The 27,849-nt window shown below is 40.4% G+C and overlaps 2 protein-coding genes across 4 annotated transcripts; one reads left to right on the forward strand and one right to left on the reverse strand.

The window, feature by feature from the left end:
- Window positions 1-3,871: 3,871 nt before the first annotated feature.
- Window positions 3,872-9,104, forward strand: LOC149390127 (amino acid permease 6-like). Its single transcript, XM_089619640.1, has 7 exons — window positions 3,872-4,103; window positions 4,202-4,435; window positions 4,924-5,017; window positions 5,095-5,309; window positions 5,699-5,841; window positions 7,738-7,965; window positions 8,500-9,104. The coding sequence occupies exons 1-7, from the start codon at window positions 3,986-3,988 to the stop codon at window positions 8,920-8,922; spliced, it is 1,455 nt and encodes a 484-aa protein (XP_089475766.1). The 5' UTR covers window positions 3,872-3,985; the 3' UTR covers window positions 8,923-9,104.
- Window positions 9,105-9,702: 598 nt separating this feature from the next.
- On the reverse strand, window positions 9,703-18,486 carry LOC149390128 (RNA-binding KH domain-containing protein RCF3-like). 3 transcript variants are annotated; one of them, XM_089619639.1, is made up of 7 exons: window positions 17,650-18,486; window positions 16,844-17,287; window positions 15,563-15,817; window positions 15,149-15,457; window positions 14,987-15,063; window positions 10,106-10,194; window positions 9,703-9,984 (listed from the first exon to the last, which is right to left on the reverse strand). In XM_089619639.1, the coding sequence occupies exons 1-7, from the start codon at window positions 18,151-18,153 to the stop codon at window positions 9,977-9,979; spliced, it is 1,686 nt and encodes a 561-aa protein (XP_089475765.1). In that variant the 5' UTR covers window positions 18,154-18,486; the 3' UTR covers window positions 9,703-9,976. The 3 variants fall into 3 exon arrangements, with proteins under 3 accessions (XP_089475765.1, XP_089475763.1, XP_089475764.1); XM_089619637.1 differs by having other exon boundaries at window positions 10,080-10,194; XM_089619638.1 differs by having other exon boundaries at window positions 9,849-9,984; window positions 10,100-10,194.
- Window positions 18,487-27,849: the final 9,363 nt, after the last annotated feature.

A 27,849-nucleotide genomic window follows, 5' to 3' on the forward strand; every position in this document is an offset into this window, starting at 1 on the left:
GATAGAACTCGCAATATCTAGACCGGTTGCGAGTTGCGGGGTCTTTTTTCATTGGAGCCGGGACGATGAACTTGTCACCCGCTAAAGCTAGGATTTGATCCGACGTCGTGTTCAACGGCGTGCACAACGAGTAGCCCTTAAAGTCTTCCGCAAGTCACGGCTTTTGGGGCATTGGAGGTCGGCTATTAGAAGTCTGACCCCCTCTGTTTCGCCTTTTACGGGAGTTGCCTTGCTCGTTGCAAGGTTCGTCTTGGAGGTGAGAGTTTTGACTATTGCCCTTGCGGTTATCGAGGTAACCTTCGACTCCCATGAAGGTCTTGGCTCGAGTCATTAACTTGGCCATGGTAGAAGGGACACGGCCGACGACGGACTTAAGGAAGTCACTTATGCGCAAGCCTTCAATGATGGCAGTGATTTTGTCTTTGTCGTCAAAGCGGTTGACCTTATTCGATTCTTCAGTGAATCAGGCGAGGTATCGTCTAAGAGACTCGCCATTCTCTTGCCTGATTGACCACAGGTACATCTTGGTCTTCTTTTGGACCATAGATATAGCGAAGCGTGCTAGGAACATGTCCTTCAGGTCTTTGAACAATCGGATGCTTCCCGGCCTTAAGTTCTTGACCACTCGAAGCCGGGTCCGGCGATGGTAAGACTAAAAGCTTGGCACATGGCGATGGGAGTGACACCCTGCATCGTCATCCAGATTTCATAATGCTGGATATGGTAAGCGGGATCCGCTTTCCCATCATATGAAGCGAGGTTCGGGAGTTTGAAACTTCCCGTCCATACCTCGTCCAATATCTGAGCCATGAAAGGCGAGGAATTCTTCTCAACGACCCCATAGGCACTTCCGCCTATTATGTATTCTCGGAGATCTCGTACTTCATTTCGAAGATTGTGGATCATAGTGATCACATTGAGACCGGTAGTTGGAGTAACTCCCTGTTCGGGAGGAATCACCAGTCGCCTCTCATTCGACCCTTGACCCGTGCGGCGGTTCCCGTTAGTTGGGGCTGCCGGGGGGATGTTTGGCCAAGAGCTTAGTCGCTCTCTTACGTCATCGCCATTCTTGTTGCGTTGGGCAGTAAGATGATCCCTAAGATTCGGGCTTACCGCACGGAGGCGCATGCTTCGTCTAAGACGGCACGCTCTTCGCGTGCCCTGACTTTCTTCAACATTCTCCCTTTGATCAAGTCGGTCATGGGCCGAACGTGGGAGCTCCCTTCTTGGGAGGCTGCAGGTGCATTCCCTCTTGGGTGAAGGATCCAAAGGACCGGCTTCATTCACAGCGGGGAGTTCCCCGTCCTTGATGAGAGAAGTCTCGATATCCTCCGAATCATCAGCACCCTTGTAATCTGGGTCGCGGTCACGACTTCCCTCATTGAGATTCTCAGGATCCCCATTGGGAATCACCGGGTAATGCATAGGTTGTTTTGTAGCCAGTCGGCTGTGGTATCTCGCATTCTTTGCCTTTAGTTTGCGGACATTCTCCTCCAAATCCATGATGCGGTTGTCCCTGCTATCTGGAGATGGAGATGGTGAGCGGGTCGAGCTCTCTTCAAGGACCGACCTTCCTCACCATGCGCTCGGGAGCGCAAGAAATATTTTTTGGTCCCAGTAGCGTTATCAGGGTTGTTAACGCCCTCAGAATGCACGGGTGGCTGATTGCTCATCTTTTCTCGAGTCCGAGAAAGTTGAGTCTTCAAGATAAGAAAAGAAGATGGATAAAAGGGATTTCGGGCTGAACAAGTCGGGAACCCCTCCTTCTAGCGCCAAAATGTTGTTGCACGAAAAATGAACAACAATTAAAAGCTTCGGGCGGTTCGACCCAATGTCGGACCAAGTGGCCGCACCCGAGCCAAAGGTGTGAACTCGAAAGTCTCGAGCTGGATTTTCTCCAGTCGGAGGGCTTCTTAGAGGAGAAAATGGGTGAATAGGGGGAGTGACCGTGCCTTTTGTGTAGGCTGCCTACGTACCCGTGTGTGGGATCATGTCAGAATGTAGTTCAAGGCATGTGAAACGCAATATGAGGCACGGAGCCTGGAGGGTGTGCTCGACAGAGGAGACGGAGCGCGGAGGAGTCCTCGGCGACGCCTCAGAACTCTGGGATTGAGTGACCCGAGAGAGAATTTATGTTTTCTCTCTTTTGGAGACGGGGAGACTCTAAGTCAAGAGTTCCTTGTCGTGGCGGAGATTCTGGACGCGTAGGCGATTTCCAGTCGGAAATGCAAGACGCGTAGGCGATTTCTTGTCAGAAATGATGGACGCGTCTAGTGTGCTAGATGCGTAGGCGATTTTCAGACGAAAATCGCATGAGCACTCATGGGCTTGTGATTAGTCGTTCGATCGAGAGAGGCGGCGCTCGGGAGTCCCCGGGAGCACTTCGGAATCTCTGAGAACGAGAAATCGAGGAGAATCCGCTTCAGGCCAAGGATGGCATCCAGAGAAGCAGAGAGAAGTCTCAAGTTTCTTGAGAAGGAATGGGATCGCTTCCCCCTCAATGAGAGGGGGTATTTATAGTAGTTGGAGGGCCTTAAGAGGCTCATTTCTCGTCCATGTGGGACTGGGGGGACGCTCCATCGAGAAGAGGAGCGCAGCGCGAGCGCGCGGCGCACAACGCACGACGCGCGTCCTTCCTGGCGCGGCGCGCAAACCCTGCCGCACGCGCGCGGAAGGTCAAGGCGCGCGCGAGGGAAGTTTTTTGGACGCGCACGCGCACTCGCCAAGGGGTTGCGCGCCGCGCAGCTTGTCTAGCGCGGCGTGCGCCTCCTTCGCCTGGTGTACGGCTCGCTCCACGCGCGTCGTGCTCGTCTTCTTCGTGTAGCTCACCTCGTGGACCTTTTTTGGGCCTTTAGAGATCTTTGAGGACCCGGCCCGTTGGGCCTTCGGGATTCGGGATGTCATGCAAATCGCGTGAAGCATGTAAGTCTTTACTCGAGGAATCAAGGTCGACACAAGGATTTGCTAATCGACTCGTGGACGCGTGACTCGACTCGATGGAGGAGTGAAGCTCGACTAAAGGGGGAAGACGGCTCGACTCGAGGAGGATGACTCGACTCGGGGAGCAAGGCTCGACTCGAGGAGAGTGACTCGACTCAAGTAGCAAGGCTCGACTCGAGGAGAGTGACTCGACTTGAGGAGCATGGCTCGACTCGAGGAGAGTGACTCGACTTGAGGAGTTGAAAGTTTCGCACGAGGACTCGCCAATCGACTCGTGACGGAAGCCTTGCTTCAGGACCTCCGGCCTGACCATAGGCCCTTTGAACGACGTGTCTTCTTGGTATCTCGGGTTTTCCGAAAACGACTGACAACAATATATATGTATTTGTTTGTTTCGCCACATTATTTTCGTTCGATTTTTTGTCGGTACGTCGGTTTTCCATCGAAAACGGTATTTGAAAACGGAATTTCACTTATCCTTTTCCATAGTTTTTCCGTTCTGTTTTCTATCGATATGACGATTTTCCGTAAATCAGTAGTCTCGAAACAGCAGCCAAAATGACATTTTTTTTTCCTTGGTTCTAAGGGGAGTCAAACTACCTTCTAATTACAAATGATAAGACTCGTTTTCAACTAATATGCCTAGTGATCCGAAAATTCCTATAGAGATACGTATGCGACCAAATTTATCGCTAATAACCACATGGTAGTACAGTCCAAGAATTCAATAAATGTGCATGTCGCAATGTAATTGGACATAACAGTCGATAGTACTGCAGAGGCATCACGGAAGTCTACGATTTTGACTTATTTCTTACCCTCCGTTTTTTTTTCTTGGCCGGGCCCCACTTTTTCTTTGTATATTTTATTATTTTATATTTCAAATAAACTTTCTCTAATTCTATCTCATCTCTTACTTACTACTACTTAAATGAGACTCACTCCCTTCCTTAAACTCAAACTCAAGAATCCCAATTCGTATCCCATATAAAAAAAAGCTCATCTCTCTCTCTCTCTCTCTCTCTCTCTCTCTCTCCATAAACTAATGGCGAAAGAAGTTGAGCAGAACAGCATGTACATAGAACAAAACCCAGCACAGTCTGTCCTGGAGAACGGCGATTTTCGGAAGAATGTCGACGAAGACGGGCGCCCCAAAAGAACAGGTATAAAAAAAAGAGATACATTTTTTATTTTATTCGCTGATATATCATGCAAAAAAAAAAGGTGTGATAGCGAAAATGGTGAATTGTATATGCAACAGGGACATGGTTGACGGCGAGCGCGCACATAATAACGGCGGTGATAGGGTCGGGAGTGCTGTCTCTAGCTTGGGCCAACGCTCAATTGGGTTGGGCATTCGGCCCAATTGTGCTGATGGCCTTCTCTTTCATCACCTTCTTCACTTCCACTCTCCTCGCTGACTCTTACAGGGCTCCCAACCCCGTCACCGGCAAAAGGAACTACACCTACATGGACGCCGTCAAGGCCTACTTAGGTCATTTCATTTTCAGTTTGTCTTTTCTTTTGTTGAGGAGGAAAGAGCAAAACTATATTCATTTATTTATATAGTACATGAATTAATGTCTTTAATAAATATTAGTATCAGGTCTTACATAGGTTAAAAATCACACAATACCCATCTCTTTCTTTGATACTCTTACTAAACACGTGTCATTCACAAGGAAACAAATCTCCCAAGAGTTAAATTTTTTATGCAGAACAGGATTTAATGTCTCTTGATTTGGGTTGACCGACCAAAGACTCTAATTAATTACATCTTGGGTTGGGTGCCCCAAGAGGAGGATGTCTCTTCATATATATGCAACATGGCATACCTTAATTACCTGCATGCAAACAAATAAAAAAAAAAATTGCTCTTATTTGTAGTATTATTTAGTCTATTTGGGGGGTGGAAATGAATTATTTGAAAAAGTGGTGGGTAGGTAATTATAAAAAAGCTTTTGTGATTAATAATGATAACAGGTGGAAGAAAAGTGCAGCTGTGTGGATTGGCTCAGTATGGTAATTTGGTTGGGATCACAGTTGGTTACACCATCACAGCCTCGATCAGTATGGTGTAAGCGCTAAAAACTTAAAATGATCACTCACAAATTATTCATACCTGTATTAATAAAGATTTGTACGTATTTTCAGGGCTGTGAAGAGGTCAAACTGTTTTCACAAGCACGGGCACGAAGCGAAGTGCTCAATCTCAAACTACCCGTTCATGATCATATTCGCGTGTATCCAAATAGTTCTCAGTCAGATTCCCAACTTCCATGACCTCTCTTGGCTTTCCATCCTCGCCGCCATCATGTCCTTCGCCTATTCCCTCATCGGCGTCGGACTTTCCATTGCCAAAGTCGCAAGTAATAATCTTAATTTAAGACTCTCTATCACTTTTCTTATTTAATTCAACTTCGAGTAGGAGGAGCGGCAGACCTATGATTTGAACTCACGGGAGTCTATAAACTAAAATATATATTAAATAATTTAAAGTTTTCAAAGACTTTGCAAGAATAACAAATAAGATTTATAGGACAAATACGGGAAAAAGTAATTGTAAGATAAATATATATTGTGGGTAAAATAGCATTTTTTTAATTCAAAAAGGGTATACAGCCCCGTATCCCGACCTTTCTCCCGACCACGTTCCTCCACTTATCAATTGAATTATTTCTTCTTGTTGAGATTTTATATTAATGAATAATTGAAAGATTTTAAGGTTAATTAAGATGATATTGTGTGTTAAATGAAGGTGGTGATCATGGGAAGACAACGTTGACTGGAGTGGTTGTGGGCGTTGATGTGACGGGGTCGGAGAAAGTTTGGAGGACTTTCCAATCCATCGGAGACATTGCATTTGCATATGCTTTCTCTACCGTCCTCGTTGAAATACAGGTAATGTTCCAAGAATACCTTTTGTGTATTTGTGACAGAAACTAATTCATAAGAGGGTCCATTGTGACAAATAAGATTATAAAAGGGTTAAAATACAAATATTGAAATATGGTATATTTGTAATATTTTAAATAAGCAAAGGGTAAAAAAATAGAAATGAAAATGTTACATAATGCATGATGTCATATATATCTCGTTCAAACTTACGTTTTTATAAATTATTATTCGTCAGATTGTTTTCTAATGTTAGTACTTTTAGTAGCATTTTGGACGGGGTGCTTCTTCTTATTCATTTTTAGTTTACCGTGGGTTTAGAGTAAAAATTAAATATTTAATATTATTGTAGTATACATATGCAAGTGGTGTCTTTTTTGCTCATACAAGTGAGTTACATGCTGAACAATAATATGCTTTTTCATTCAATTCCATACACACGCAAAAAAAAAAAAAAAAGACACAAGCCAAATCACAGGGCAAATCTCCCCTACTTTTTCAGACACGTTGTTTTAAAATAGACGTTTGTTACAAAAATCAAATAAATAATTATGGGAAAAAAATATCTTTATAATTTAGTACTTATCATCGTAAGCATGTGGCTTGATGCACATGCATGGTCCACGGTGGTCTTTTGTTTTTATACTTGTAAATTGATCAATATTAAGAGACATATAGCTAGCATTAATTGGAACAATGACCTAATATTAACTCACGAATTATCGATGATGTTTTTATTTATTTATCTATTAATAACATTAAATAAAAAAAATAAAAAAATAAATAAATAAAACTTTGAGGTTGGAGTGTGTCTTTGCTTCTTATATGTCGGCAATGGCAACTAGAGGACTTATTATTATTTCTATTATTGTTTGCTCTTGTATTTTGCTAAACAATATCTTGTGCCGAACAGATTAATTATGTTTTAATATATATGTAAAAGAAAAAAAAGAATTGATTTAAGACATTAGGTAGTTATTGTGTATATATTGACAAAGTTAGTATTTAATGTGGTGGGGTTGTTTTCTGATCGATCGAGCTAGTTGGCAATTGAATTGGGATTGAAAACCAGACTTAAATAAAAAAAATTAGGAGCTTGTAAAACGACAATAAAAATAGAAAAAGATAGAAATAACCATAGGAGTTAGGACCCACTTTTCAAATAATCGAGCAAAATTAACACACAATCACAGGAAATATAAATTGCGTAGTTTATTTATTTATTTAAGAAATTGGCAAAATTATCGTTGGTCTCAGCGAATATTTTTCCCTTTGTGAAGTTTGGTTCGTGAAAACGAAAGACGTGGAATTCAATACTATTGATTCTGCCTTTAGAGAATATATTGAAATGTAAATGAAAACAAAAGGAACAAACGGAAACGCTTTTCTTTTTTAGTGATATTTCACTCTCACGCGCTATGGAAAACAAGAGTTGGGAGTCTTAATCAAGCCTCCATCAAATATGGACCATAGGTCTCATCAAAGCAAAATATAAAAATAAAGCGCTAAAATAAAATATTTTAAAGTGGAAGAGAAGTCCAACTTTTGGGCCACTAAAAATGTTGGACTTTTCGAAAAGGCTGTGAGAATCTTTCTACTTTTCTTCTCATCCATTCTTTGTTTACTTTCCATATGAAAAATTGGGTAAACCTCTTGTCAATTTTATATTTGTTTTGATATTCTCATATTCTCGATTCGTCACATCTTTTAGAAGTCACTTTATTCTGTAATATCAACATCATTTAAAAAACACAAGAAAAAAAAATGTATCCGTACGATTTTTTTTTTTTTTTTTTACATCATAAAGTTGAAAATGATGAAATGTACCAAGAAATTATGGAGTTTATCTATATACCATCTATTATTAATTAATTCCAAATTCTCAAAAATGGTTTATTGTAGGACACATTGAGAGCCACTCCGGCAGAGAACAAGACAATGAAAAAAGCCACACTTGCCGGCATTTCAACCACCACATTGTTCTACGTCCTTTGCGGCTGCGTCGGTTATGCTGCGTTTGGCAACGATGCTCCCGGAAACTTTCTCACCGGATTCGGCTTTTATGAGCCCTTTTGGTTGATCGACATCGCCAATATTGCCATCGCCGTTCACCTCATTGGTGCCTACCAGGTATAATCTTATATAGCCAAAGGTTGTTGAAAAAAAAAAAAAAACTGAAAATCATAAACCAAACTAAAATACTGGTATTTAAGTCGGTCTCAGATGGTCCGGTTAATACATCAAACCAGGGTTGAAACAGGACTGGATTGGTTCACTTTTTTTTTTATTAGTTTAGAGCGTGTTAATTCTTATAATTTAAGTTGAAGTTGTTAATTATTCGTATTTTTACGATATGGATTGAATTTTTCGATAATCTTGTTAGATTGCATGTTAATTGATTTAGTTAGATCGCAAGTTTTCTTAACCTTTTAAATCAATCTTGTCATGGTTTGGGAACCGATCGGCCTTTTGTAACCCCTAGAAGTCTATGATTTTTCATCTTACTTAATCTGTCCAAACACAATTTTCCAAAACGTTTAAATCAGTTTGTGTCCGATTTAAAATATGACCAGGTCGTGCAAGTTGTAGGGGTTTTTCGGATTTGATGTTTGTAAAGCCCTAGAAATAGTCCGAGTGTAACTCAATTTGATTCCTCTCATCTAGGTATTTTGCCAGCCCATATTCGGGGCGGTGGAGAGGTTCTCGGCGAGCAGGTGGCCAGAGAGCAAGTTCATCTCGAACGAGTATGGCCTGAAAATCCCATTCTACGGAGTCTTCTTTGTGAGCCCGTTCCGAATGGTGTGGAGGACCACTTATGTGGTGGTGACCGCGGTGGTGGCGATGATATTCCCCTTCTTCAATGACTTCTTGGGCCTTCTCGGGGCAGCCTCCTTCTACCCGTTGACTGTCTATTTCCCAATCGAGATGCATATTGCTCAAACAAAGATCCCCAAATACTCGTTCCGATGGAACATGCTCAAGACTCTCAGTTGGGCTTGTCTAGTCGTCTCTCTCGTCGCCGCCGCTGGGTCCATTCAAGGTTTGATCACCGATGTCAAGACATATAAGCCTTTCAAGACACAATGATCTCTTTCCAAACCCATTCTATATATATAACCTTTTAGTTTGTTTTTCCGACTTGTGTACAAGTTTTTCCTTGCCCCTCCATTGAAAAGAGAAAAGGAAGAAAAATGTCAAACCCTTGGCTTAAAGTCAACTTTGTGTATGTTGTCTTTGCTCATTAATGTTTTAATTGATGTCACCCTGGACACTCTCTACTGAATGGTACAAACAAGTTTGTTTTGTTTGAAGATAAGAAACTAATAATAATGATCCAAAGGGAAATTTGCTTATTTGATGTGGAATTGGGAAATAAAATGGACACAAATAGTACTTTCTCAATGTTATTTTTTTAATTTTTTTTTTATCAAAATGTTAAAGAAGGATAAAAATGTTTTTTTTTTTCTTTTTCCCTTCAAAACTAATAATATTTCATGATGGGTTATGGAAAAACTCATCATAAAATAAATAAGATAGAGCGATTGTGACACGCATGTTTGGCAAGATGCAAACCCACCGTGATAAAGAGGAATATGCTAATACACCGGCCAGAGTTCAATATTGTTAAATTTTATTTTTATTATATCAAATTACAGAGATTGAGGGTAAAATTCACTGAATTTGCAATTCCAAACACTCACTCTTAAAAAATAATTATCATCACATGAGCACATAAACCTCAATATTTATAAAATAAAAAAGTATCTGAAGGCAGGAAGTTATGAGAAAACAATAATTTATCATAAATTAGTTCGCTGAAATGCAAAGAAGTCAGCAATGAGATCTATAAAAGCAGAAAACCACTGGTAAGCACGAAACCGTATTTTTACTTATCAAGACCAAAGTGACACATCAGCAAAAGACCGAGTCGACTATACCGCTAAATCTCGAGCATTGGTTATAAATGAGCTAACGAAAATGAATCTTACCTTAAACTAAAAACTATCAAGTAGACTCTGTCTCACTGATCACAAACGCTTGGATTAGACTCTGTGCAGCATGTGTTTGTTCAGGCGTTCCATATATGACAATGGTGGTTTCCACTTCCTCCGGCTTAGACTCCGCTATCGTAATTTTCGCATCACAAAACTGAAAAAGATTATAAAAAAAAATATTAGCACATTAATGTGTAGACTACTGCAAGAAAAGTCTCTGTTCCAAAAATAAAATAAAAAACACTGTGCCTCGCGAATTTGTTTCAGACATTCACCGTCTTCTCCGTAAATCACGGGAACGACTGAACGAGGAACGATTACTTCGACAGTCGCGCTTGGAATAATATCAGCTGGAAGGTCTCTTCTACAAAAAACAATCAAGAAAAAAAAAAAAGAGATTCAATTATCAATAGAAATTATTATAATAAAAAAAATAACTAAATAAAAAAACAGCCATTGAGATTTAAGTTTAAGTTTTTAGTAAAATAGTCAAGAATTTCAGGTTTTTAGAAAAATAGATTAAGTTTGATATTGGAGAATTTTACGGACACTTTTGATGGAAAGATAAGTAACAACGGTTCCCGGAGATGGGCCATGGTCCGAGTAATTGCATTTTTAATTTTCCATCCTATATTATGTCATTTAAATGATTTAAATGAAGTCATTTAAATTATGTATAGCTCCCGGTTGTAACTTAGACAAATTTATAAATAGGTCTTTTCCGTGAATAGAAAAACATCTTTTACCCAAATGGGTAATTTAACAACGTAACCAATTTCAAACATGATTTTAAAAGTCTAATCAACGTTTGGTAAATTTTGTAATATAGCAATTTACAGAAATGAACGGTTAAAAAATATCGAAAATACCCTTATAGAACATAAATCATAAAAATCAACTACTAGCCAACATTTCAACCAGCCAAAACTTATCGCGTGTAAAATAAACGAAAATAAATTGAAATTAACCGAAGAAAACAACTAAAGAAAAAGTTGTGTATTAATTGCATTATTTGGCCGATCAAAACGTTGGCTACATATTGATGTAGTCGATTTTAATAGTGGATAATTTAGTAATTTGCTAAATGAATAATAAAGTCACGTCATCGTTCGCGGTTAGATTTGAAACTTAGGTGAAACGTTGGCTAGATTGCAATACCAACGTTTCAAATGGCTTAGTCCGACTAATTTTCCTTTTTAATTTAGAGAGTAGTCTCTAGGTTAGAGATGCTGAAAAAATAAATTTCAACATGGCAACGAGATTTAATGAGCTTTGCGATGAGTATCAGACGAGGCAAACTGTGGACCAGCGGCTAGAGGGGTTGACTTTGGCAACAAACCCGACAAGGGCAGTAAATGTCACTGGGGCAGTCGATGGGACACGCAGGAAGGCAAGCAAGGGTTCGAACCTTGAGAGTGAAGAAGCCGACCCGAATCTAGAGAAGTTTGGCGACCCGGGCCCAATTGAAACCCGAGACGATGGCTATGATTAGCTTGCATAGACGGGTGAAAATAGTGTGCGCCTTAAGGAGGCGTCACAGTTTCAAGCGCGGGGAGTGGCACTATCAGCATGGAAGTTGGATTTCGTGAAAATGGAAACGATCGGATCCGCGACCAACGGGGTCGCAACGTCGTAGGCGGAACCCTAGGGGTCTAAATAGACCAAGGCTCGGGGGCCTTGAACACTAGTTTCGAGATTTGCGATATGCTATATCGGGCAGGGGTGAAATTTGAACTTGCCGTCCGGAATGCGATAGTGAACCAGGCCGGGACAAGATCTGGGACGAGCTATGAATCGACCAAAAAGGTGCTGGGCAAATCGTGAGCAGCATGTGTGGCTCGGTTCCTAGGTTCTGCAAGATGGACTTTCTGTCCTATGAGGACAATCACAACGAGCACAGATCGTCAACTACATTCTGGAGAATTCGTTGAATGCCATCAATGGCAAATATGTGGCCAAGACCTTTCATGGGCGAGCCGAAGTGTCGGGGGGCATTTCATGAGTGATTCTCTACACGGGAAGCACCCACAACTTCCTCCGTAGTAGTCCGCTCACCGGTTGGCCGTCGACCTGGACTCTATGTCGCCCTTCTCTACGACTGCAAGCTGGCCAACGGCAAGGTTTGCTGCGACATTTACATGTTAGTCGATGCAGAATCGCCACGTGCGGCCTATCTTTTTCACTAAGAGGACCGGCGAGGAAAACGGTGAGTGACTTTCTCGGATGATGCCAGTGCGAAGCATCTCGGCACATTGGCGCTCGATCTCATTTTTCTGCATATGGGGATAACGATATGGTCTCACCACGATGGGGTCGGTACCAGACAACAATCGTACCCGATGGTCGCATGGTCGAGGAGTGGGCAGACCCGATGGCATGGCGAAGATGTCTTCAAATTCTCCGAGTAGTGACTCGAGGTCGGAATTGTCAGCGTCTAGATGGAAGAGCGCTGACTTGTCGATGGTGCGCTCGGGTGTTTCGCATAGCCATGTCACGGTTTCGCTGTTACGCATGAAAATCATCTCGTCGTGCTCGAAGTCCCACATGATCCGGCCGAGCTTGCTCCGCTAGCGGTACCCAAGGACGATGTCAAACCCATCAAGGGGTTTTGCGTAGAGGTCGTCGATGAACGCGTGACCTTGGACTTCGAGTCCCACTCCTTTGCACACTCCGCCACTGTCTAATCGTCCCCCATTCGGAAGAGCTACCCAGAGGCCCGGTCGGTGCTCTATGGCCATACCGAATTGCTTAGAAACACTGTTCTTGATGAAGTTGTGCGTGCTACCGGTGTCGAGCAGCGCCCAGAGTGTTGGCCCGTTGATGTTTACCCGTACTTGGAAGGACTCTGGGTTGTTTTCGCCCCGGATGGCGTGGAGCGAAAGTTTGAGGATTTCTTCCTCGTCGACCTCTGCGTCGACGTAATCTTCTCCTTCTTCGACTACTACAATGTGGAAAAGGGCCAGTTTGCAACGATGGCCCAGTGTGAACTGATCGTCGCAGTTAAAGCATAATCCATTTGCGCGCCGTTTCCCAATCTCGGCACTCGTGAGTTTCTTGAGGAATCGCCGTGTCCTACCTGTAGTCGGATTTGGAGGTCAAGTTACTGCCCCTGGGGTTGTTGGTCGCGCGCCGCTTGTTGAAACTATCCCGGTCCTTGTCAGACCTGTGTTAGCGGTGTTGAGTGACCGTGTCGCTCCCAAGATCTGCCCACCGAATGTGCGGGGCCACCCGTCATCTAAGAGTTTGATCTCATTCTTTTTGGCTAGTTTCACGGCGACATAGAAATGTCGGTTTGTAGTATTCGACTTCCCTACGTATAACATCGCATAGGCCAACACAAAAGATGCTCGGGGGTGATTCCTAACTGTCGACTCAAACATGCTTCGAATTGAATATAATATTCCTCCACCGTGCCTACCTGCCGGAGGAAAATAGCTCATCAAGTGGGTTCGTGTGTTCTTCGGGCCCAAAACGTTCCCCCTCTGCGCAAAATTCGGTCCGATTTCAAAGGCCGCTCGATTATTCGCCGAAGGTTTCGGTACCAACCGTGAGTTGGACTTGTTAGGATAAAAGTGGATTGCTGAACATTGGACTCTTCCGGCATCATCTGATCATCAAAAAAATCTTCGCACTTTTGCAAGCACTCTGTGGGGTCCGTGCTGCCGTCGTATGATGGGAAATCCATCTTCACGAATCGTGGAACGCGCCGTTCCTGGTTTCCGTCTCTTCCAAAATCGTCACCGTCGTGGAAATTTCCCGCGTTTCGTGCCCCTCAGCCGTCATCGCCGAATCTGCCCCTGCCGAATCGAGCGTCACTTTCTCATGCATAGGCTGTCCTTCCACCTTGTCCTCGTCCTGATGCATAGCCGTGCCAGTCTTGCGACTGCGGGTCTCGACGAAAGTCACCAAATCCGTAATTGCTGAGCCCGTCTCGCCCTGGCCCAACAGCCCCGCCGCTGTGTCCTACCATGGATGCCAAATTCCGCCACATGTGTTGTTTGTCTCGATACACTCCTTCGAAAGGGGCTTTTCCTCGGACCGCTTGCCTTGAATATCCCAACTGGTGGTGGAATTCTTGCTCCCACTTGGCATGTCAAGGTTGAGTGCCACTTCCCTGTTTGGATCCTATCTTCAAGTGATTGCCGGTTCCAACGCCGTTGCCCGTGTTGCTGAGTCGTGCATCCTGTGTTCGCATTCAGATCTTCTGGCGTCTGACCCGATTTGTGAATTTTCTCCTTCGCCATGCCGATTTTGTCTTTCCGCTGCCCTAGGATTCGCTGATGTCGCGGTTGTGGCCGTGGCAGTCCACGCTTCCCACTTCCGTTCGAGTGCCTCTCGCCTCTCATTCAATTGCTCCATGATTTATGTGAGTTTTTTCGTGAGTTCTTCCATCCCTTCTCCCATCTCGAGCGGCTCTGATACCAAAATTGATATAGCCCGGGATTTCGATTTCGTGACGAGAGCCGTAATTAAAAGAAATTCTTAATTAAAGTAGCTTGGGTCTTTCACAAAACCCAATCCCTCTTCCTTGAGAGTGATTAAGTTTATTTTGGTTGAACGATAATTTTTTATTCATTAAAAGAGAAATATTTATATTTATAGATAGGTCTAACTTTCAACCGAATCCTACTAGGAATCCAACTAATTAAATAATTTATTTATTTCATAGTTAAATGATTAAATAAATTCCTAATGCGAAAAAAGAAACTCCTAATGCATAAATAAAAAACCCCGTCTTTTGTCATTTGTTCCGATGGAATATTTTACCATCGAAAGAATATGTAAGGGGTTTGTAATTTACTGACTATTTGGTTAGAAGACCCTTTTTTCCTTTCTTTTTTAGATAGGTCTAACTTTCAACCGAATCCTACTAGGAATCCTACTAATATGTATCCTACTAATTATATAATTTATTTATTTCGTAATTAAATGATTAAATAAATTCCTAATGCGAAAAAAGAAACTCCTAATGCATAAATAAAAAACTCCGTCTTTTGTCATTTGTTCCGGTGGAATATTTTACCATCGAAAGAATCTGTAACACCAACCCCTTGGGGTTTGTAATTTACGACTATTTGGTTAGAAGACCCTTTTTCCCTTCTTTTTTTAATCAAAGTATAGCTAATCTAGAAAAAGTAATAATTCATGTCTCATACCCTAAAAATTCGGATACCCTCCTTCGAGGCCCTCCACCAAACTCAAGCAGGCCCGGATCATGTCCTTCAAGCAATCCCTACGAATAAGCAATTCTGAGTTAAAAAAATGTAGCAACCTTAAATTACTACTACAAGTACCAAGATTGAGGAAAGAAAGAATACCTGAGGACCCCAATGTCTTCGATCGGATATACGAGTGGCTCCGTCAAATTGATGGATATCGTTGATCAGAGGGTAACAATCTTCGCCACGTCGGATACCAAAAGAACCAGACTTGAGAAAAGGCGGGCCGTGATTTGACAGTTCCATGCTCGCCATAAATGGGAGCGGCGGTAGCAGAGATTGATCCGAAAACGCAGGGTTTGGAGAGATAATATTACGGGAAGGAAAGGCCTCAACGAAAAAATAATGTTGTAACCTAGTTGTGACCTGTACAAGACCCTTTTGGACTGCTTCGAAATCTCCATCTATCTAAGGGACACAACAAAGTAGCTATTATTGCTAAAAAAAAAAAACAAAATTAAAAACATCTGATTATAAATAAACGAAGAGCTACTACGGTAATAATAATAATACCTGAACCACTTCTTCGTCTTCGGAGGCACATTTTGGCATGAGATCCTTGGGCAGTACGTGGATATGAGCGCCTGAGAGCTTCCTCATTTCAGAAATTACAGAGCCGCCCTTCCCGAGTAGACAGCCAATCTGATTGGAGGAAATGAGGAGCCTCGCTGTCACTCCCGGCTCATTGATTTCGAGTCCTGCACGAGATATTCGGCTTTGCACACGCAGAACCGCGTCCTGTACAGCTGATATCCTATCGTCTGGATGCTGCAAAATCACCCTCTTTTGGTTATTGCTGTAATCGTCCAGGTTTCGAGAGAAATTACCCGGAACAGTTTTTGATTTATTTATGAGAGAAATAAAAATCTCATAAATAAATAAAAATAACAAAGGAGATAATCCGTTCTTGTGGATAACGTAATTATGCTATAAAAGATATCGCGAATTTCTGTCTTTGTCCGAGCTTATTCAGGATTGGCCTAGTTCTTTAGTAGCCACAAGGAAAGGACGTAAATGTAAGGAGGGAAGTACATAACCGGTATAATATAAAAAATAGATAACCAGAAACCACACTTCCCTTAAATAACCGGAAAATAAACAAATTTCTCAAAAAACAAAACTAATTGATTAAATACACTGCACATAAACCAGTGAACTTGGAGTGTATCAATTTTAAAGTTTGTAATCTTTGTTTCTGGGTGTTTCCAATTCTACCCAGAAATCTTAGAATAAATTTTTTTTTTGTTTCTTTTAGGAAAAGAAAAACAAAGGCTATGTTTGGTAATCAACTCAAAAAGTGTTTTTGAGTTAAAAAAATAGGAAACAAAAAGTGAAAATTGTGTTTGGTAAAATTTTTGGAAAATTTTTTTAAAAAATTTTGAAGTTGTTTTGTAAAAGAGTAAAGAAAACTGAAAACAAATAAAATGTGTTTTTGAAAAAAAAAATTCTTCTTTTCTCTTCTCCTTCTCCTCATCTTCTCTTTACATTTTTTCGAAAACAAAAATGAAAACGGTACCAAACACTTTTTTCAGTTTTTTCAATTTCTCAAAAACAAAAATGAAAACAGTACCAAACAGCTTTTTGAAAACAACTGCAAAATAATTTTTCAGTACAACTACAAAAATTAGAAAATAGAAAACAAAAACTTTTTGAGTTAACTACCAAACAACCCCAAATATACTTGCCTGGACTTCTCACATATTACCAAAAAAAACAACCAATACAAAAAATTTCAATGAAGAATGAAACTTATGATAACGGGAGAAAAAAAGAAAAAAAAAAAAAAGAGTATACCACAAGGCCAGCGACAACGACCACACGATTGTTGGAATCGGGCACCGCTTCAAGAACTCTGACATCGCAACCTGTGTCTTGTTGGACCGTCTTAATCACTTGTCCGCCTTGATTGATCAACACCCCGATTCTGTCGTTGCGACACAGAAGGCGAAAGGATAATATTTCTTGTGCTGGCTTCGCTCGACCTGCTTCACGAAATCTAGAGATAATCGGGTGATCGATGGAGTGATGATAATCAAGATCGCGAGAACCGTCCAGAGAAGTGTTGAATTGAAAAGGGAACGCTTCCAGTCTGTGAATGGGTTTTCCCGGTATACTAGATGATGTCACCGGCAGGCTAGCGGGAAAAGATTCCGTCCCAGGCCAACGAGAAGTATTCTCTATAATCTGTTTGGCTATGGATCGTAGAGCTTTTTTAACCGCATCAACTTTCCCTGTGATCTGCAGCAACATTATCAAAATATATAAATTGTATGGTACATGCTTGATTATAATTCTTGTTACATTTCACAACAAAAAATCAAACGAGATTTACTTGCTGTTCCTTATATAATCTCTAGCAGATTAGTGTCTCCCACAGATTCAAACATTTTCATTCAACCCTTAACAGAGAAAGCCTTCACGACAAAATAAAAAAATAAAAATAAAAAGTCTGACACTTTAATCGCTATTCCTTCTCTAATCATTGACCCAACAATTCTTGTAATGTAGTCAAACCGCTGAATGAGATTACTTATAGCATCCATCTATCCCTTCTTTAACTCATAAACCATGTCACTAAACACATTTGTCTCTATTATTACCTGAATCATTTCATCTGAAGCGGAGACACACAGAGGAAGTTCATCCCTTGGAACAACCACAATCCGAGCGCCGCTCACGGACTCCATTTCTTTGATCTCGCTCCCATCTTTCCCAAGAACTGCAAACACTTGATCCGACCAAACCAACATCCGAATTGCACACTCCGATCCCTTCTCTTCTTCTTTTTCTTCTACTTCTCCGGCTTCGGTCATTCTCTCGAAAACCAGCATAAGAGCCGTCTGAACAGAAGACAAACCCCCGTTATCTCTGCCTTTTTCATCCGAGAAACCAATGACCACGACTCTCTCGTTGGAGCCGGGGACGAGATCTTGAATTTCCACGGCGGCGCCGGTCTGTTGCTCGACTGACGGTCTGTCAAGGAACCCAACCCTTGAAACCGGGCACAATACGCGCAGCTCGAACTCGGCGCCTGTTACTTTCGGGAGCTTTCCTTTCCCACTCAGCTCTCCGAGGTTCCTATCGAGTTGTCTCTTAACCGACATGCCTATTACAAAATGCCTCAGCTTGTTCACTGAAATTGCACACAGCTCATACAAATTGAAGGTGACCTAATTCTCATAGATACACGAAAAGGTGCGCTCTTTAATCACATAGATAGCCAGTTGAGTTCCTAAAATTTCACCAAATCTACTCATTACACTGAAACTACGCAAGCTCAACAACCGAAACCGTAATTAGACGTATACTGTTAACAGTCGGAAAAAAAAAATATATATAGAGGAAACCACGCAAGAAGAAAACTGCAGAGAATCACTCACATGCTCCTGCGTCTAAGCGAGGGCAGTTTTTTTAGGGGAACTCGGCTGTATTTGGTTACCTTTGTTTGGAAAATTGTGTTTTTGACTTTTCTAGTAAAATAAAAATAATAAACCGAACTGTGTTTGTTTGATAAGTATCGTAATAAACTAAAAAAAAAAATCTAATGTATTCTGTTTTAATTAAAGAAATCAGAAAATAATTTTTAGTTGTTTCTCAATTTTTTACTCAATTTTTAAACTTTTTTTTTTATTTTTTGTATTATCTACTTTTGATATTTTTTTCTCTCCTCTCAATATCACTCAATCTTCCTCATTTTTAACTATCGAATTTATTTTCATTCCCCGAAACACCCAAGTTTTATAACTCTAGCAAGAAAACTTTAAACTATAATATATCAACAACCGGAACTCTTTTTCACAAACAATAAATTGGATCGTGATCTTCTCGTCGAGTAGATCAGTTTCCATTTTTTTAGTCAAAAATAAGTTTTAAAAATTTGATAGTTATCATTCCGACTCCAACGACAAACGTGGTATTTTCCAGTGACTTTGTGATCAATCATCAAAACAAAAGGTACAACAATGATAATCGCAACAAATGTTTTTAATTAGTGTATATCTCAACGTCAAATTCTTATGTGGATTATTACACTACAACTATAGAACACTAAATGGAACTGAAATACCTACCAAACAATTATTCGAAAATAACTGAAAAAATTATTCGAGTACAATTATAAAAAACTGAAAACAAAAAACAAAAACAATTTTAGTGAACTACCAAACATGTCCTTTGTAAATTTGTAATTTATTTATCTTTTGTGTTTTGTGTTGTTATAATTTTTTTGGATTTCTGTTGCCTTTAGAGTTACCTTTTTTTGTACATGTTGTTGTCGCTCGTTTTTGGACAACAATTTAGAGGCTCCAAACGGTTTGACCCAAGACCGAACCAAGTGATCGCGTTCGAGCCTGAGCGTCCTGAACTCGGTGTTCCGAGTTCTCCCTATCTTTGATTGGTCTCTCGTCCTTCGTCGGTCCTGAAAGAAAAGTAAATGGTGATCTACAAAGGGGAAACAGAGGGGTTGTCTTTGTCTACCTTTCCGACGCTCAACATTAGGAGGATTGATAAGAAAGATAAAGGCTTAGAGTGTTTAGGGGTTTAGAGGCCAAAGATGAGTGAAACGTGTTGTCGCTCATTTTCGGACAACGATGTAGAAGCCTCAAGCGGTTAGACTCAAGTTCGGACCAAGTGGTCTCGCTTGGGCTTGAGCGTGTCAGACTTCGTATCTCAAGTCATCCCTTAGCCTGGATGTTGGTAGCGTTCGTCGGAACACCTGAAACAAGAGAAAGAACACGTGAACTACAAAGGGAAAATAGAGGGGTGCCTCTGTTTACCTCTCCGACGCTCAACATTAGGAGGATTGAGGTGGAATATAGAGGGTTTAGTATTTGGAGGGTCGAAGCTGAGAGAAACGAGTGAAGTACGAGTTCAGCAGCGTTTTAGTACTCAATTTCGGATTACCTGATTTGAGGGATTGAGCCTCGTATTTATAGGCGACCAAGGAGTGGTTTGAAAACTCCTTGTGTTGGGGATGATTCTCCCATATAACCATATTAATGCGGAAAAGTAATTAATTACGCTAATCATGAGCTAATTAATTCATTGATTATATGACAAGATCTAGATTTACGTTAATTAATTTTATACGAGAGCATATATGTCAAGCAACCGATTTAAGAGTAAACGAATACTTACATTGATTTTCGGTTCAGCTACAGAACGCTCCTAAACCAATCGCGTACTCCTTGCGTCGTCTTGATGAAGGACTCGAGGATGACACCTTAGTCTTCCGAAATGTAATCTCCGAGACGAATAAGAAAGATGAGTGGGCACAGTCTTTATCTCACTAGATCACGAAACTAGGTGTTTCAAGATCTCGCTCTTATTTTACTAAGAATGGAAACGAATTTCCGAGGGGAATGAGAGGCAGAAGTGCACGGCCAAGGGAGGCTAGAATGCACGAATTTTTTCACAAATTAATTGCTTAATTTTGTCTTTCCATGAACCCCTATTTATAGTAGTAAAATGAGATATTCATGGAACCTTCCAGAATATATTATTTCATTTTATTGTGTTCACACTAAAGGATTTAATCTAGACCCTTGGATCTCAACAAGTGAATCCTACTTTTTCTTTCATCCATCAGATCAATATCTATGGGATATTATTCTCTATTTAAATAGATAATATTTTATTTAGTAAGATAATAAAGGAGAATATATTATTTCTCTTTAAATATATTCTCACATATTCTCCTAAATACTTTCATTTAAATAAGGAGAGAATAAAAGACAATATCTTATATTATTCTCTCTCCTTTATTTAAACAACTAAAGAGAAAATATTGGTAAATACCAATTTGAAATTTTCGAACTTGATGGCACACGGCCAAGGTGATTTGCGCAACTCCCTAGTGCCAAAACCCTAATTAGACTTTTCCATGTGTGCAAGGCTCAATTGCTTAAAACCCAATTAATCATTTATTTACTTGGTCCAACAATAATCAAATAATTAATAATTGTTTATTTACTTGATCAAACAATAAATAAACAATTCTACCATAAATATTTATTTAATTCTGCGAATATTCGTTTTCCAGAATTAATGCTGTCAATCATAATTACAGCAAGTGAGATGAATAATGATAAACATTATTATACGAAAGTTCTTATCCGCCTTTATAAGAGCCGAATCAGAGACTATGGACCTAGTAATAGAAGCTTAACAAATCCGATGAAAAAGACGAAATAGTCCTTTCCCTTTTTCATCGATTCGTCTAATCTTGGTCAAATACTCCACTTTGTAAGCCAAGACTGAACTCTCCTTTATACTAGAATTATATTTACTCATCGTGATGAGTGTCCACTGATATAGTCAGTTCGTGATCAAGATCCTCCAGGTTCAACCCGTATCGAGAGAAGTCAACTTATTCTGTTATACTTCCCTTGATACATATCAGCCCTAAGCATTGTTGCTTCCTAGCGAAAGATTCTTTCGAAAGTTACTTACTTCGAAAGTGCGCGCAATCTATCGGTTCTGGAATCAACCACTAGGTGAGAGAACATTAAACTTATTTCAGGAAGGCTGGATTCTGTATCTGTAAATCATTTCCCACTCGAATTATGCTATGAGAAAACTCCCAAGACATAAGCTGTGATTAGCATGAATAGCCTTTTAGCGAATGAGTCAAAGAGCTCAGTAACATAACCCAGTGTCCATGATTACTTCAGGATTTAGATCAAGTCTCACTGTGACCATCATAGTGGCCTCGGTTAGTGTGTCGTAACGGTCCTTAAACGACACATCTACACCAAGACATGTCCAAGTCGTACACTTACCACAAGTGTAGAATGCTCACACATAGTGATCAGCCTTCACCTATGTGTTCCACATATATGACTTTAGATATAGTTTTCCAAGCGTATATCAGTCATCGACCATGTTTTAGCACACCGCCCGAACTCAGGTGCCCAGCACGTGACTCAGTTAGATATGGAGGCTATGGAATAATGAATGTTTAATAAATCTCAATAAATAATAAATAACGCTTTCAATTCAAATAGATAATAAATGTCAAATTTTATTTTATTAATAATTTCAACGAGAATTTACATAAGTATCTTCTCGTGGGCAAGAATTCCTAACAATCTCCCACTTTGACCTAGAGAAGATATGACAGGTATCTAAGGCCCATTTCTCCCACGTGTTTCATGAACACATGTTCAGATAGTCCCTTAGTCATTGGATCCGCGATGTTGTCCAACGTCGAGATGTTCATGACTGTCTCGTCTCCTCTTCAAACTTTTTCTCTTATAAGGTGGTATTTTCGCTCTATATGATTTCCTCTCTTATGGCTGCAAGGTTCTTTCAAGTTTGCGATGGCGCCAGTGTTATCACAGTGGAGTTGCACAGGCTCGTTCATGTAGGAACTACCTCCAGTTTGGCTAAGAAATTCTTATGCCAAACAGCCTCTTTGGTTGCCTCGGAAGCTGCAATATATTCAGCTTCCATAGTAGAGTCTGCGATACTAGATTGCTTAACGCTTCTCCAGACAATCGCTCCTCCATTGAGAGTGAACACTGACCCAGACGTTGACTTCAACATGTCACGATCTGCCTGAAAATCAGAGTCAGTGTATCCTTGTATCACCAAGTCATTACTTGTGTGTACAAGCATCATGTCTCTAGTTCTCTTAAGATATTTTAGGATATGCTTAACAGCTACCCAATGTTCTTGACCAGGGTTTGACTGGTATCTACTAACAACTCCCACTGCATAGCATATGTCGGGTCTAGTACATAACATGGCATACATCAGACTCCCAACTACTGAGGCATATGGAACTCGACTCATATCCTCCACTTCTTGCAGTGTCTTAGGACACTGCTCTTTCGACAGGAACTTTCCTGAACGAATTGGCAACAACACCCCATGGGCATTTTGCATCGAGAAGCGAGAAAGTACCTTATCTATATAAGTACCTTGAGACAGAGCTAGTAGTTTGTTCTTCCTATCACGAATGATTTGGATTCCTAGAACAAAGGCAGCATTCCCCAAATCCTTCATTTGGAAAGTGCTTTGCCTGCCACTCCTTTATGTCATACATTACTTTAATATCGCTTCCTATAAGGAGGATATCGTCTACATAAAGGACTAAGAAAATAACTACTTTCTTCAAGTACTTGTAAACACAAGGCTCAGAAAGGTTTTGTTCGAAACCATAGGTCTTGATCACCTCATCAAACCTTTGGTTCCAGGATCTAGACGCTTGCTTGAGTCCATAAATGGACTTCAATAATTTGCAAACCTTGTGCTCTCGACCCTTTTCTATGAATCCGTCTGGTTGAGCCATATAGATTTCTTCTTCCAGATAGCCATTCAAGAATGCCGTCTTTACGTCCATTTGCCAAATCTCATCATCGTAATGAGCGGCAATGGCCAGAAGAATTCTGATGGATTTAAACATGGCTACAGGAGAGTAGGTTTCGTCGTAGTCGATTCCTTCTCTTTGGGTAAAACCCTTAGCCACAAGTCTAGCCTTAAAGGTTTCGATTTGTCCATCAGCTCTTTTCTTCCTCTTATAGATCCACTTGCACCCAATCGGTATAATTTGTTCGGGTGCATCTATAAGAGTCCAGACTAAGTTCGAGTGCATAGACTCTATCTCTAGATCCATGGCTTCTAGCCATTTTTCTTTGTCCAAGTCGACCATGGCGTCATTAAATGACACGGGATCGTCGTCGTTCGCATCCAAGGCAACAACGTTTGCTTCAAAACCAAGATATCGGTCGGGCTCTCTAGAGACCCTCCCACTACGACAAGGCAGTGTAGCACTTGGACCAACGTTTGTGTTTTCTTCTTCATCTCCCACTCTCACAACAATGGTAGGTGGAGATGGATTCCCTTGGACGTTAGTCTTCGGGGTTGGTCTAACAGTTTCCTCGAGTATAATTGTACTTCGAGGTTTATGACTTTTAACATAATCATCTTCAAGAAAAGTAGCATGAGTTGAAACGAATGTTTTCCTATCAATAGGATCATAAAAAATACATCATTTTGTCCCTTCTGGATAACCAACAAAGAAACAAACGTTTGTTCCTTGTTCCAGTTTGCTCGATTTCTTTTTCAAGACATGAGCGGGACAACCCTAAATACGGAAGTGACGCAAACCTTCAGGTGCTCCATTCCATAGTACTTTGGGTGTTTCGGATACAGATTTTGAAGGAACTTGATTTAAGATATACATGGCAGTCTTCAATGCATAACCATAGAAAGATGTTGAAAGTGAAGAGTAGCTAATCATGGATCTTACCATGTCTAATAGAGTTCTATTTCTCCTTTCAGCAGCCCCATTTTGTTGATGGTTACCAGGAGCCGATAATTGCGACTCAATCCCATGCTCAAGCAAGTAATCGGTGAGCTCAGTGTCTAAGAACTCGCCTCCCCGATCCAATCGAAAGGTTTTAATAGTCTTACCCAATTGGTTTTCAACACAAGCATGAAATTCTTTGAACTTACTAAAAGTTTCAGATTTTCGTTGCATTAGGTAAATGAAACCAAATCTAGAATAGTCGTCAGTAAATATGACGAAGTATTCATAACCGCCTCTCGCAGCTTCACTCATTCGTCCACAGACGTCAGAGTGAACAAGTTGCAGAGGTTCGGTGGCTCTTAATCCTTTTCCAGCAAAAGATCGCTTGGTCATTTTTCTTTCAATACAGGATTCACAAACAGGCAGAGTTCCCACTTGAAGGTGTTTCAACGGCCCAAGCCTTGAAAGCTTCTCTAGCCTCTTTATATTTATATGACCAAGTCTTAAGTGCCATAAATAGGTTTGTTCATCACTAGACAGTTTAATTTTCTTATTAGATGTGGGTTTAGCTACTTTAAACATTTCAGCATTAAATGAACATTTAATTTCATGAGTTAATACATATAAACCATTATATAATAAGGCATCACATATTAATCTTCCATCTAAAGAAACACTCATAGTTTTCTCATTCACAGATAAAGAAAATTTTTGTTTAAGTAATTCAGAAACTGAAATTAGGTTTCTACAGAACCCAGGAATAAAATAAACTGAATCTAATATCAAATATTTATCTCCAAATCGGAGTTGAACTATTCCTAAAGCTTTAGCTGTGACGGACTCTCTGTTCCCCACTCTAAGCTATAGTTCGTCTCCCCTCAGTTCTTCCCATGAGTCAAACACCTGTAAGGTTGTGCAAACATGATTAGTTGTCCCCAAATCAATTATCCAGGACGAGAGAGAATCTCCAGCATATAATGCTTCTAATACATGTAAGTGAGTGAACGGTACATTACCTTCACACGACTCAGGGCTGATGTCATCATCATCAGGAGTCACTATAAGTGATGGCTTTTCCATTACGAGAACATTCTCTAATGGTAAATCTTCTGGTGAAGGTGGACGAGGCTGTGGTGCCAATCTCGGTTGCACCTGATGGTAAGCATACTCTATCAAACCATCACGCCAAGAAAGAAGTTCGTTTTGAAACTTCGTCATCTTATAATCCGGGCCAAAACCATAAAAGTAAATGACAAAGTCGGCGTATTCATCGGTGAGTGAACTCAGAATGATTTAAACCCGAGTTGCCTCATCAATCTTTGTGCCCCCGAAGGCGGCTTGGTTCATCCAATCCGACATGTTTCTCATATAGAGAACTGCGCATTCACCAGACTTCATTTTGTTATCCATAATATACTTCAAGAGATTATAATTCGAAGTCATGCTGAAATTAATAAAATACAAGTACATAAATTACTATTAAAAAGAAAAAACATTCATCATATAAATTTAGGAAATAAAAAACATAATGCATAAGCACGGGGAAAAATACTAAAGATTTAAAAGACCCAGTTTTTTATATTCCAAGGTAATTCGACTAATAGTCACAGTCCGTTTCACTCTAGTGACGTAACGGAGTGCACCTAGTGAAAATGAGAATCATCTCAGATTAGTGAACAATCACAGTACATGTACCTTCATAACTATGCTCACTAACTACATTTTAATAGGAATCGTTGGCCACATGAGCAACCAATGGTTGGTTCATGCATGAGTCGACCCAACATTTCAGTGAAAGAAATCTAGCCCATACGCACTAGCGTAACTAGTACACGCAGAGATCAACCCTCCCACCTATCGTCAGAGAGACAACCTTGGTGTTGGAATCAGAAAAGCCCTTCCGAATGGAACTGACCACCATGTTTAGAAAACCGCCGGTCACGAGGGGATCTTTCATCCTCACGGTGTTGTGTCAATGTTGGAGGCCTAAGACTCAATATACTTTTAGTATTTTAATTTCCTAGCATTTACTTTAATTTAGGTGATACACTCGTGTTTACTAAATCACATTAAAAGCTCAAGTGATTCTAAGCTACCCTTAAACACAATAAGTTTCGATATAGCTTAGTGATTAGGAATTTTGTGACATTCTAATCTTGATTATCCTAATAGTATTCCTTCACGAAAAAGCTCCCAGTAGAGAAGGTGAGACACTAGGTCTTCTTAAGTACCTTCTCAGCTTAGCCTCTTATCGGCTTGGTGACAAAGCTCTCCGATCCGTTCAACTCATTCATTAATTAATAATCCTAATCCAATTAGACAATTTTAATTAATGAAAACCCATGACAACCATTAACATACGATACATTATCTAAGTTATAGCATACAAGCATGCCATAGTAATTAAATAAACAAGCAAGAGCATGCAAGAATGGTTTGATTCAGATTGATCGTTTCCTATTTGATTCTAAAAAATAAATCAAGATGAGGCCAATCATATTGGCCCATGGATTCAATTGGGCCCATTCTTATGTCCTTTAGAAAAATAAATCAATATCAAATTATTTAATTTTTCTAATTTTTTTTAAAGAGTGGGCCCGTGGGCCCACTAGGGTTTCCAGGCTGAGGCCCGGACGAATCCTCTAATCTTGACCTAGGTCAAGATTAGACTTGAGGCTGCACCGGACCGCCGCCGCCACGTGGGTGCGGCCCGGCACAAAGAGGACGGCCGAGACTTGTCACAAAATTTTGTGACAAGTTTTCTTGTGGCGTAGTCGTTGAGGCTTTCTTCGTCCGTTATGCTTTTTCGTTGTGTGTCCGTCCCGTCTCTCGCTGATCGTCGTGATCAAGAACGTCGCTCGTCGGATTACAACAATAACAATAATAATAAAAGATTTACAAAAAATCTTATACCCTTTGAATTTCGGGTGTACAAAAAAAACTAGAAAAGCGAGAATCAAAAAATTCTACGATCAACCACAAATCACAATTCACATTATCATATATTGAATTGCTTGAACTTCATATCAAAATATAAATTTATTCAAACCATATTAAATTTAATCACATGAACGAATAAATTAATTATGTAAATCGACTAGCTCTGATACCACTTGTTGGGGATGATTCTCCCATATAACCATATTAATGCGGAAAAGTAATTAATTACGCTAATCATGAGCTAATTAATTCATTGATTATATGACAAGATCTAGATTTACGTTAATTAATTTTATACGAGAGCATATATGTCAAGCAACCGATTTAAGAGTAAACGAATACTTACATTGATTTTCGGTTCAGCTACAGAACGCTCCTAAACCAATCGCGTACTCCTTGCGTCGTCTTGATGAAGGACTCGAGGATGACAACTTAGTCTTCCGAAACATAATCTCCGAGACGAATAAGAAAGATGAGTGGGCACAGTCTTTATCTCACTAGATCACGAAACTAGGTGTTTCGAGATCTCGCTCTTATTTTACTAAGAATGGAAACAAATTTCCGAGGGGAAGGAGAGGCAGATGTGCACGGCCAAGGGAGGCTAGAA

This window comes from Urtica dioica, chromosome 7 (assembly GCF_054948205.1).
Source record: "Urtica dioica subsp. dioica isolate 48M chromosome 7, U.dioica_male_clone48M_v1_H2, whole genome shotgun sequence".
NCBI lineage: Eukaryota > Viridiplantae > Streptophyta > Magnoliopsida > Rosales > Urticaceae > Urtica > Urtica dioica.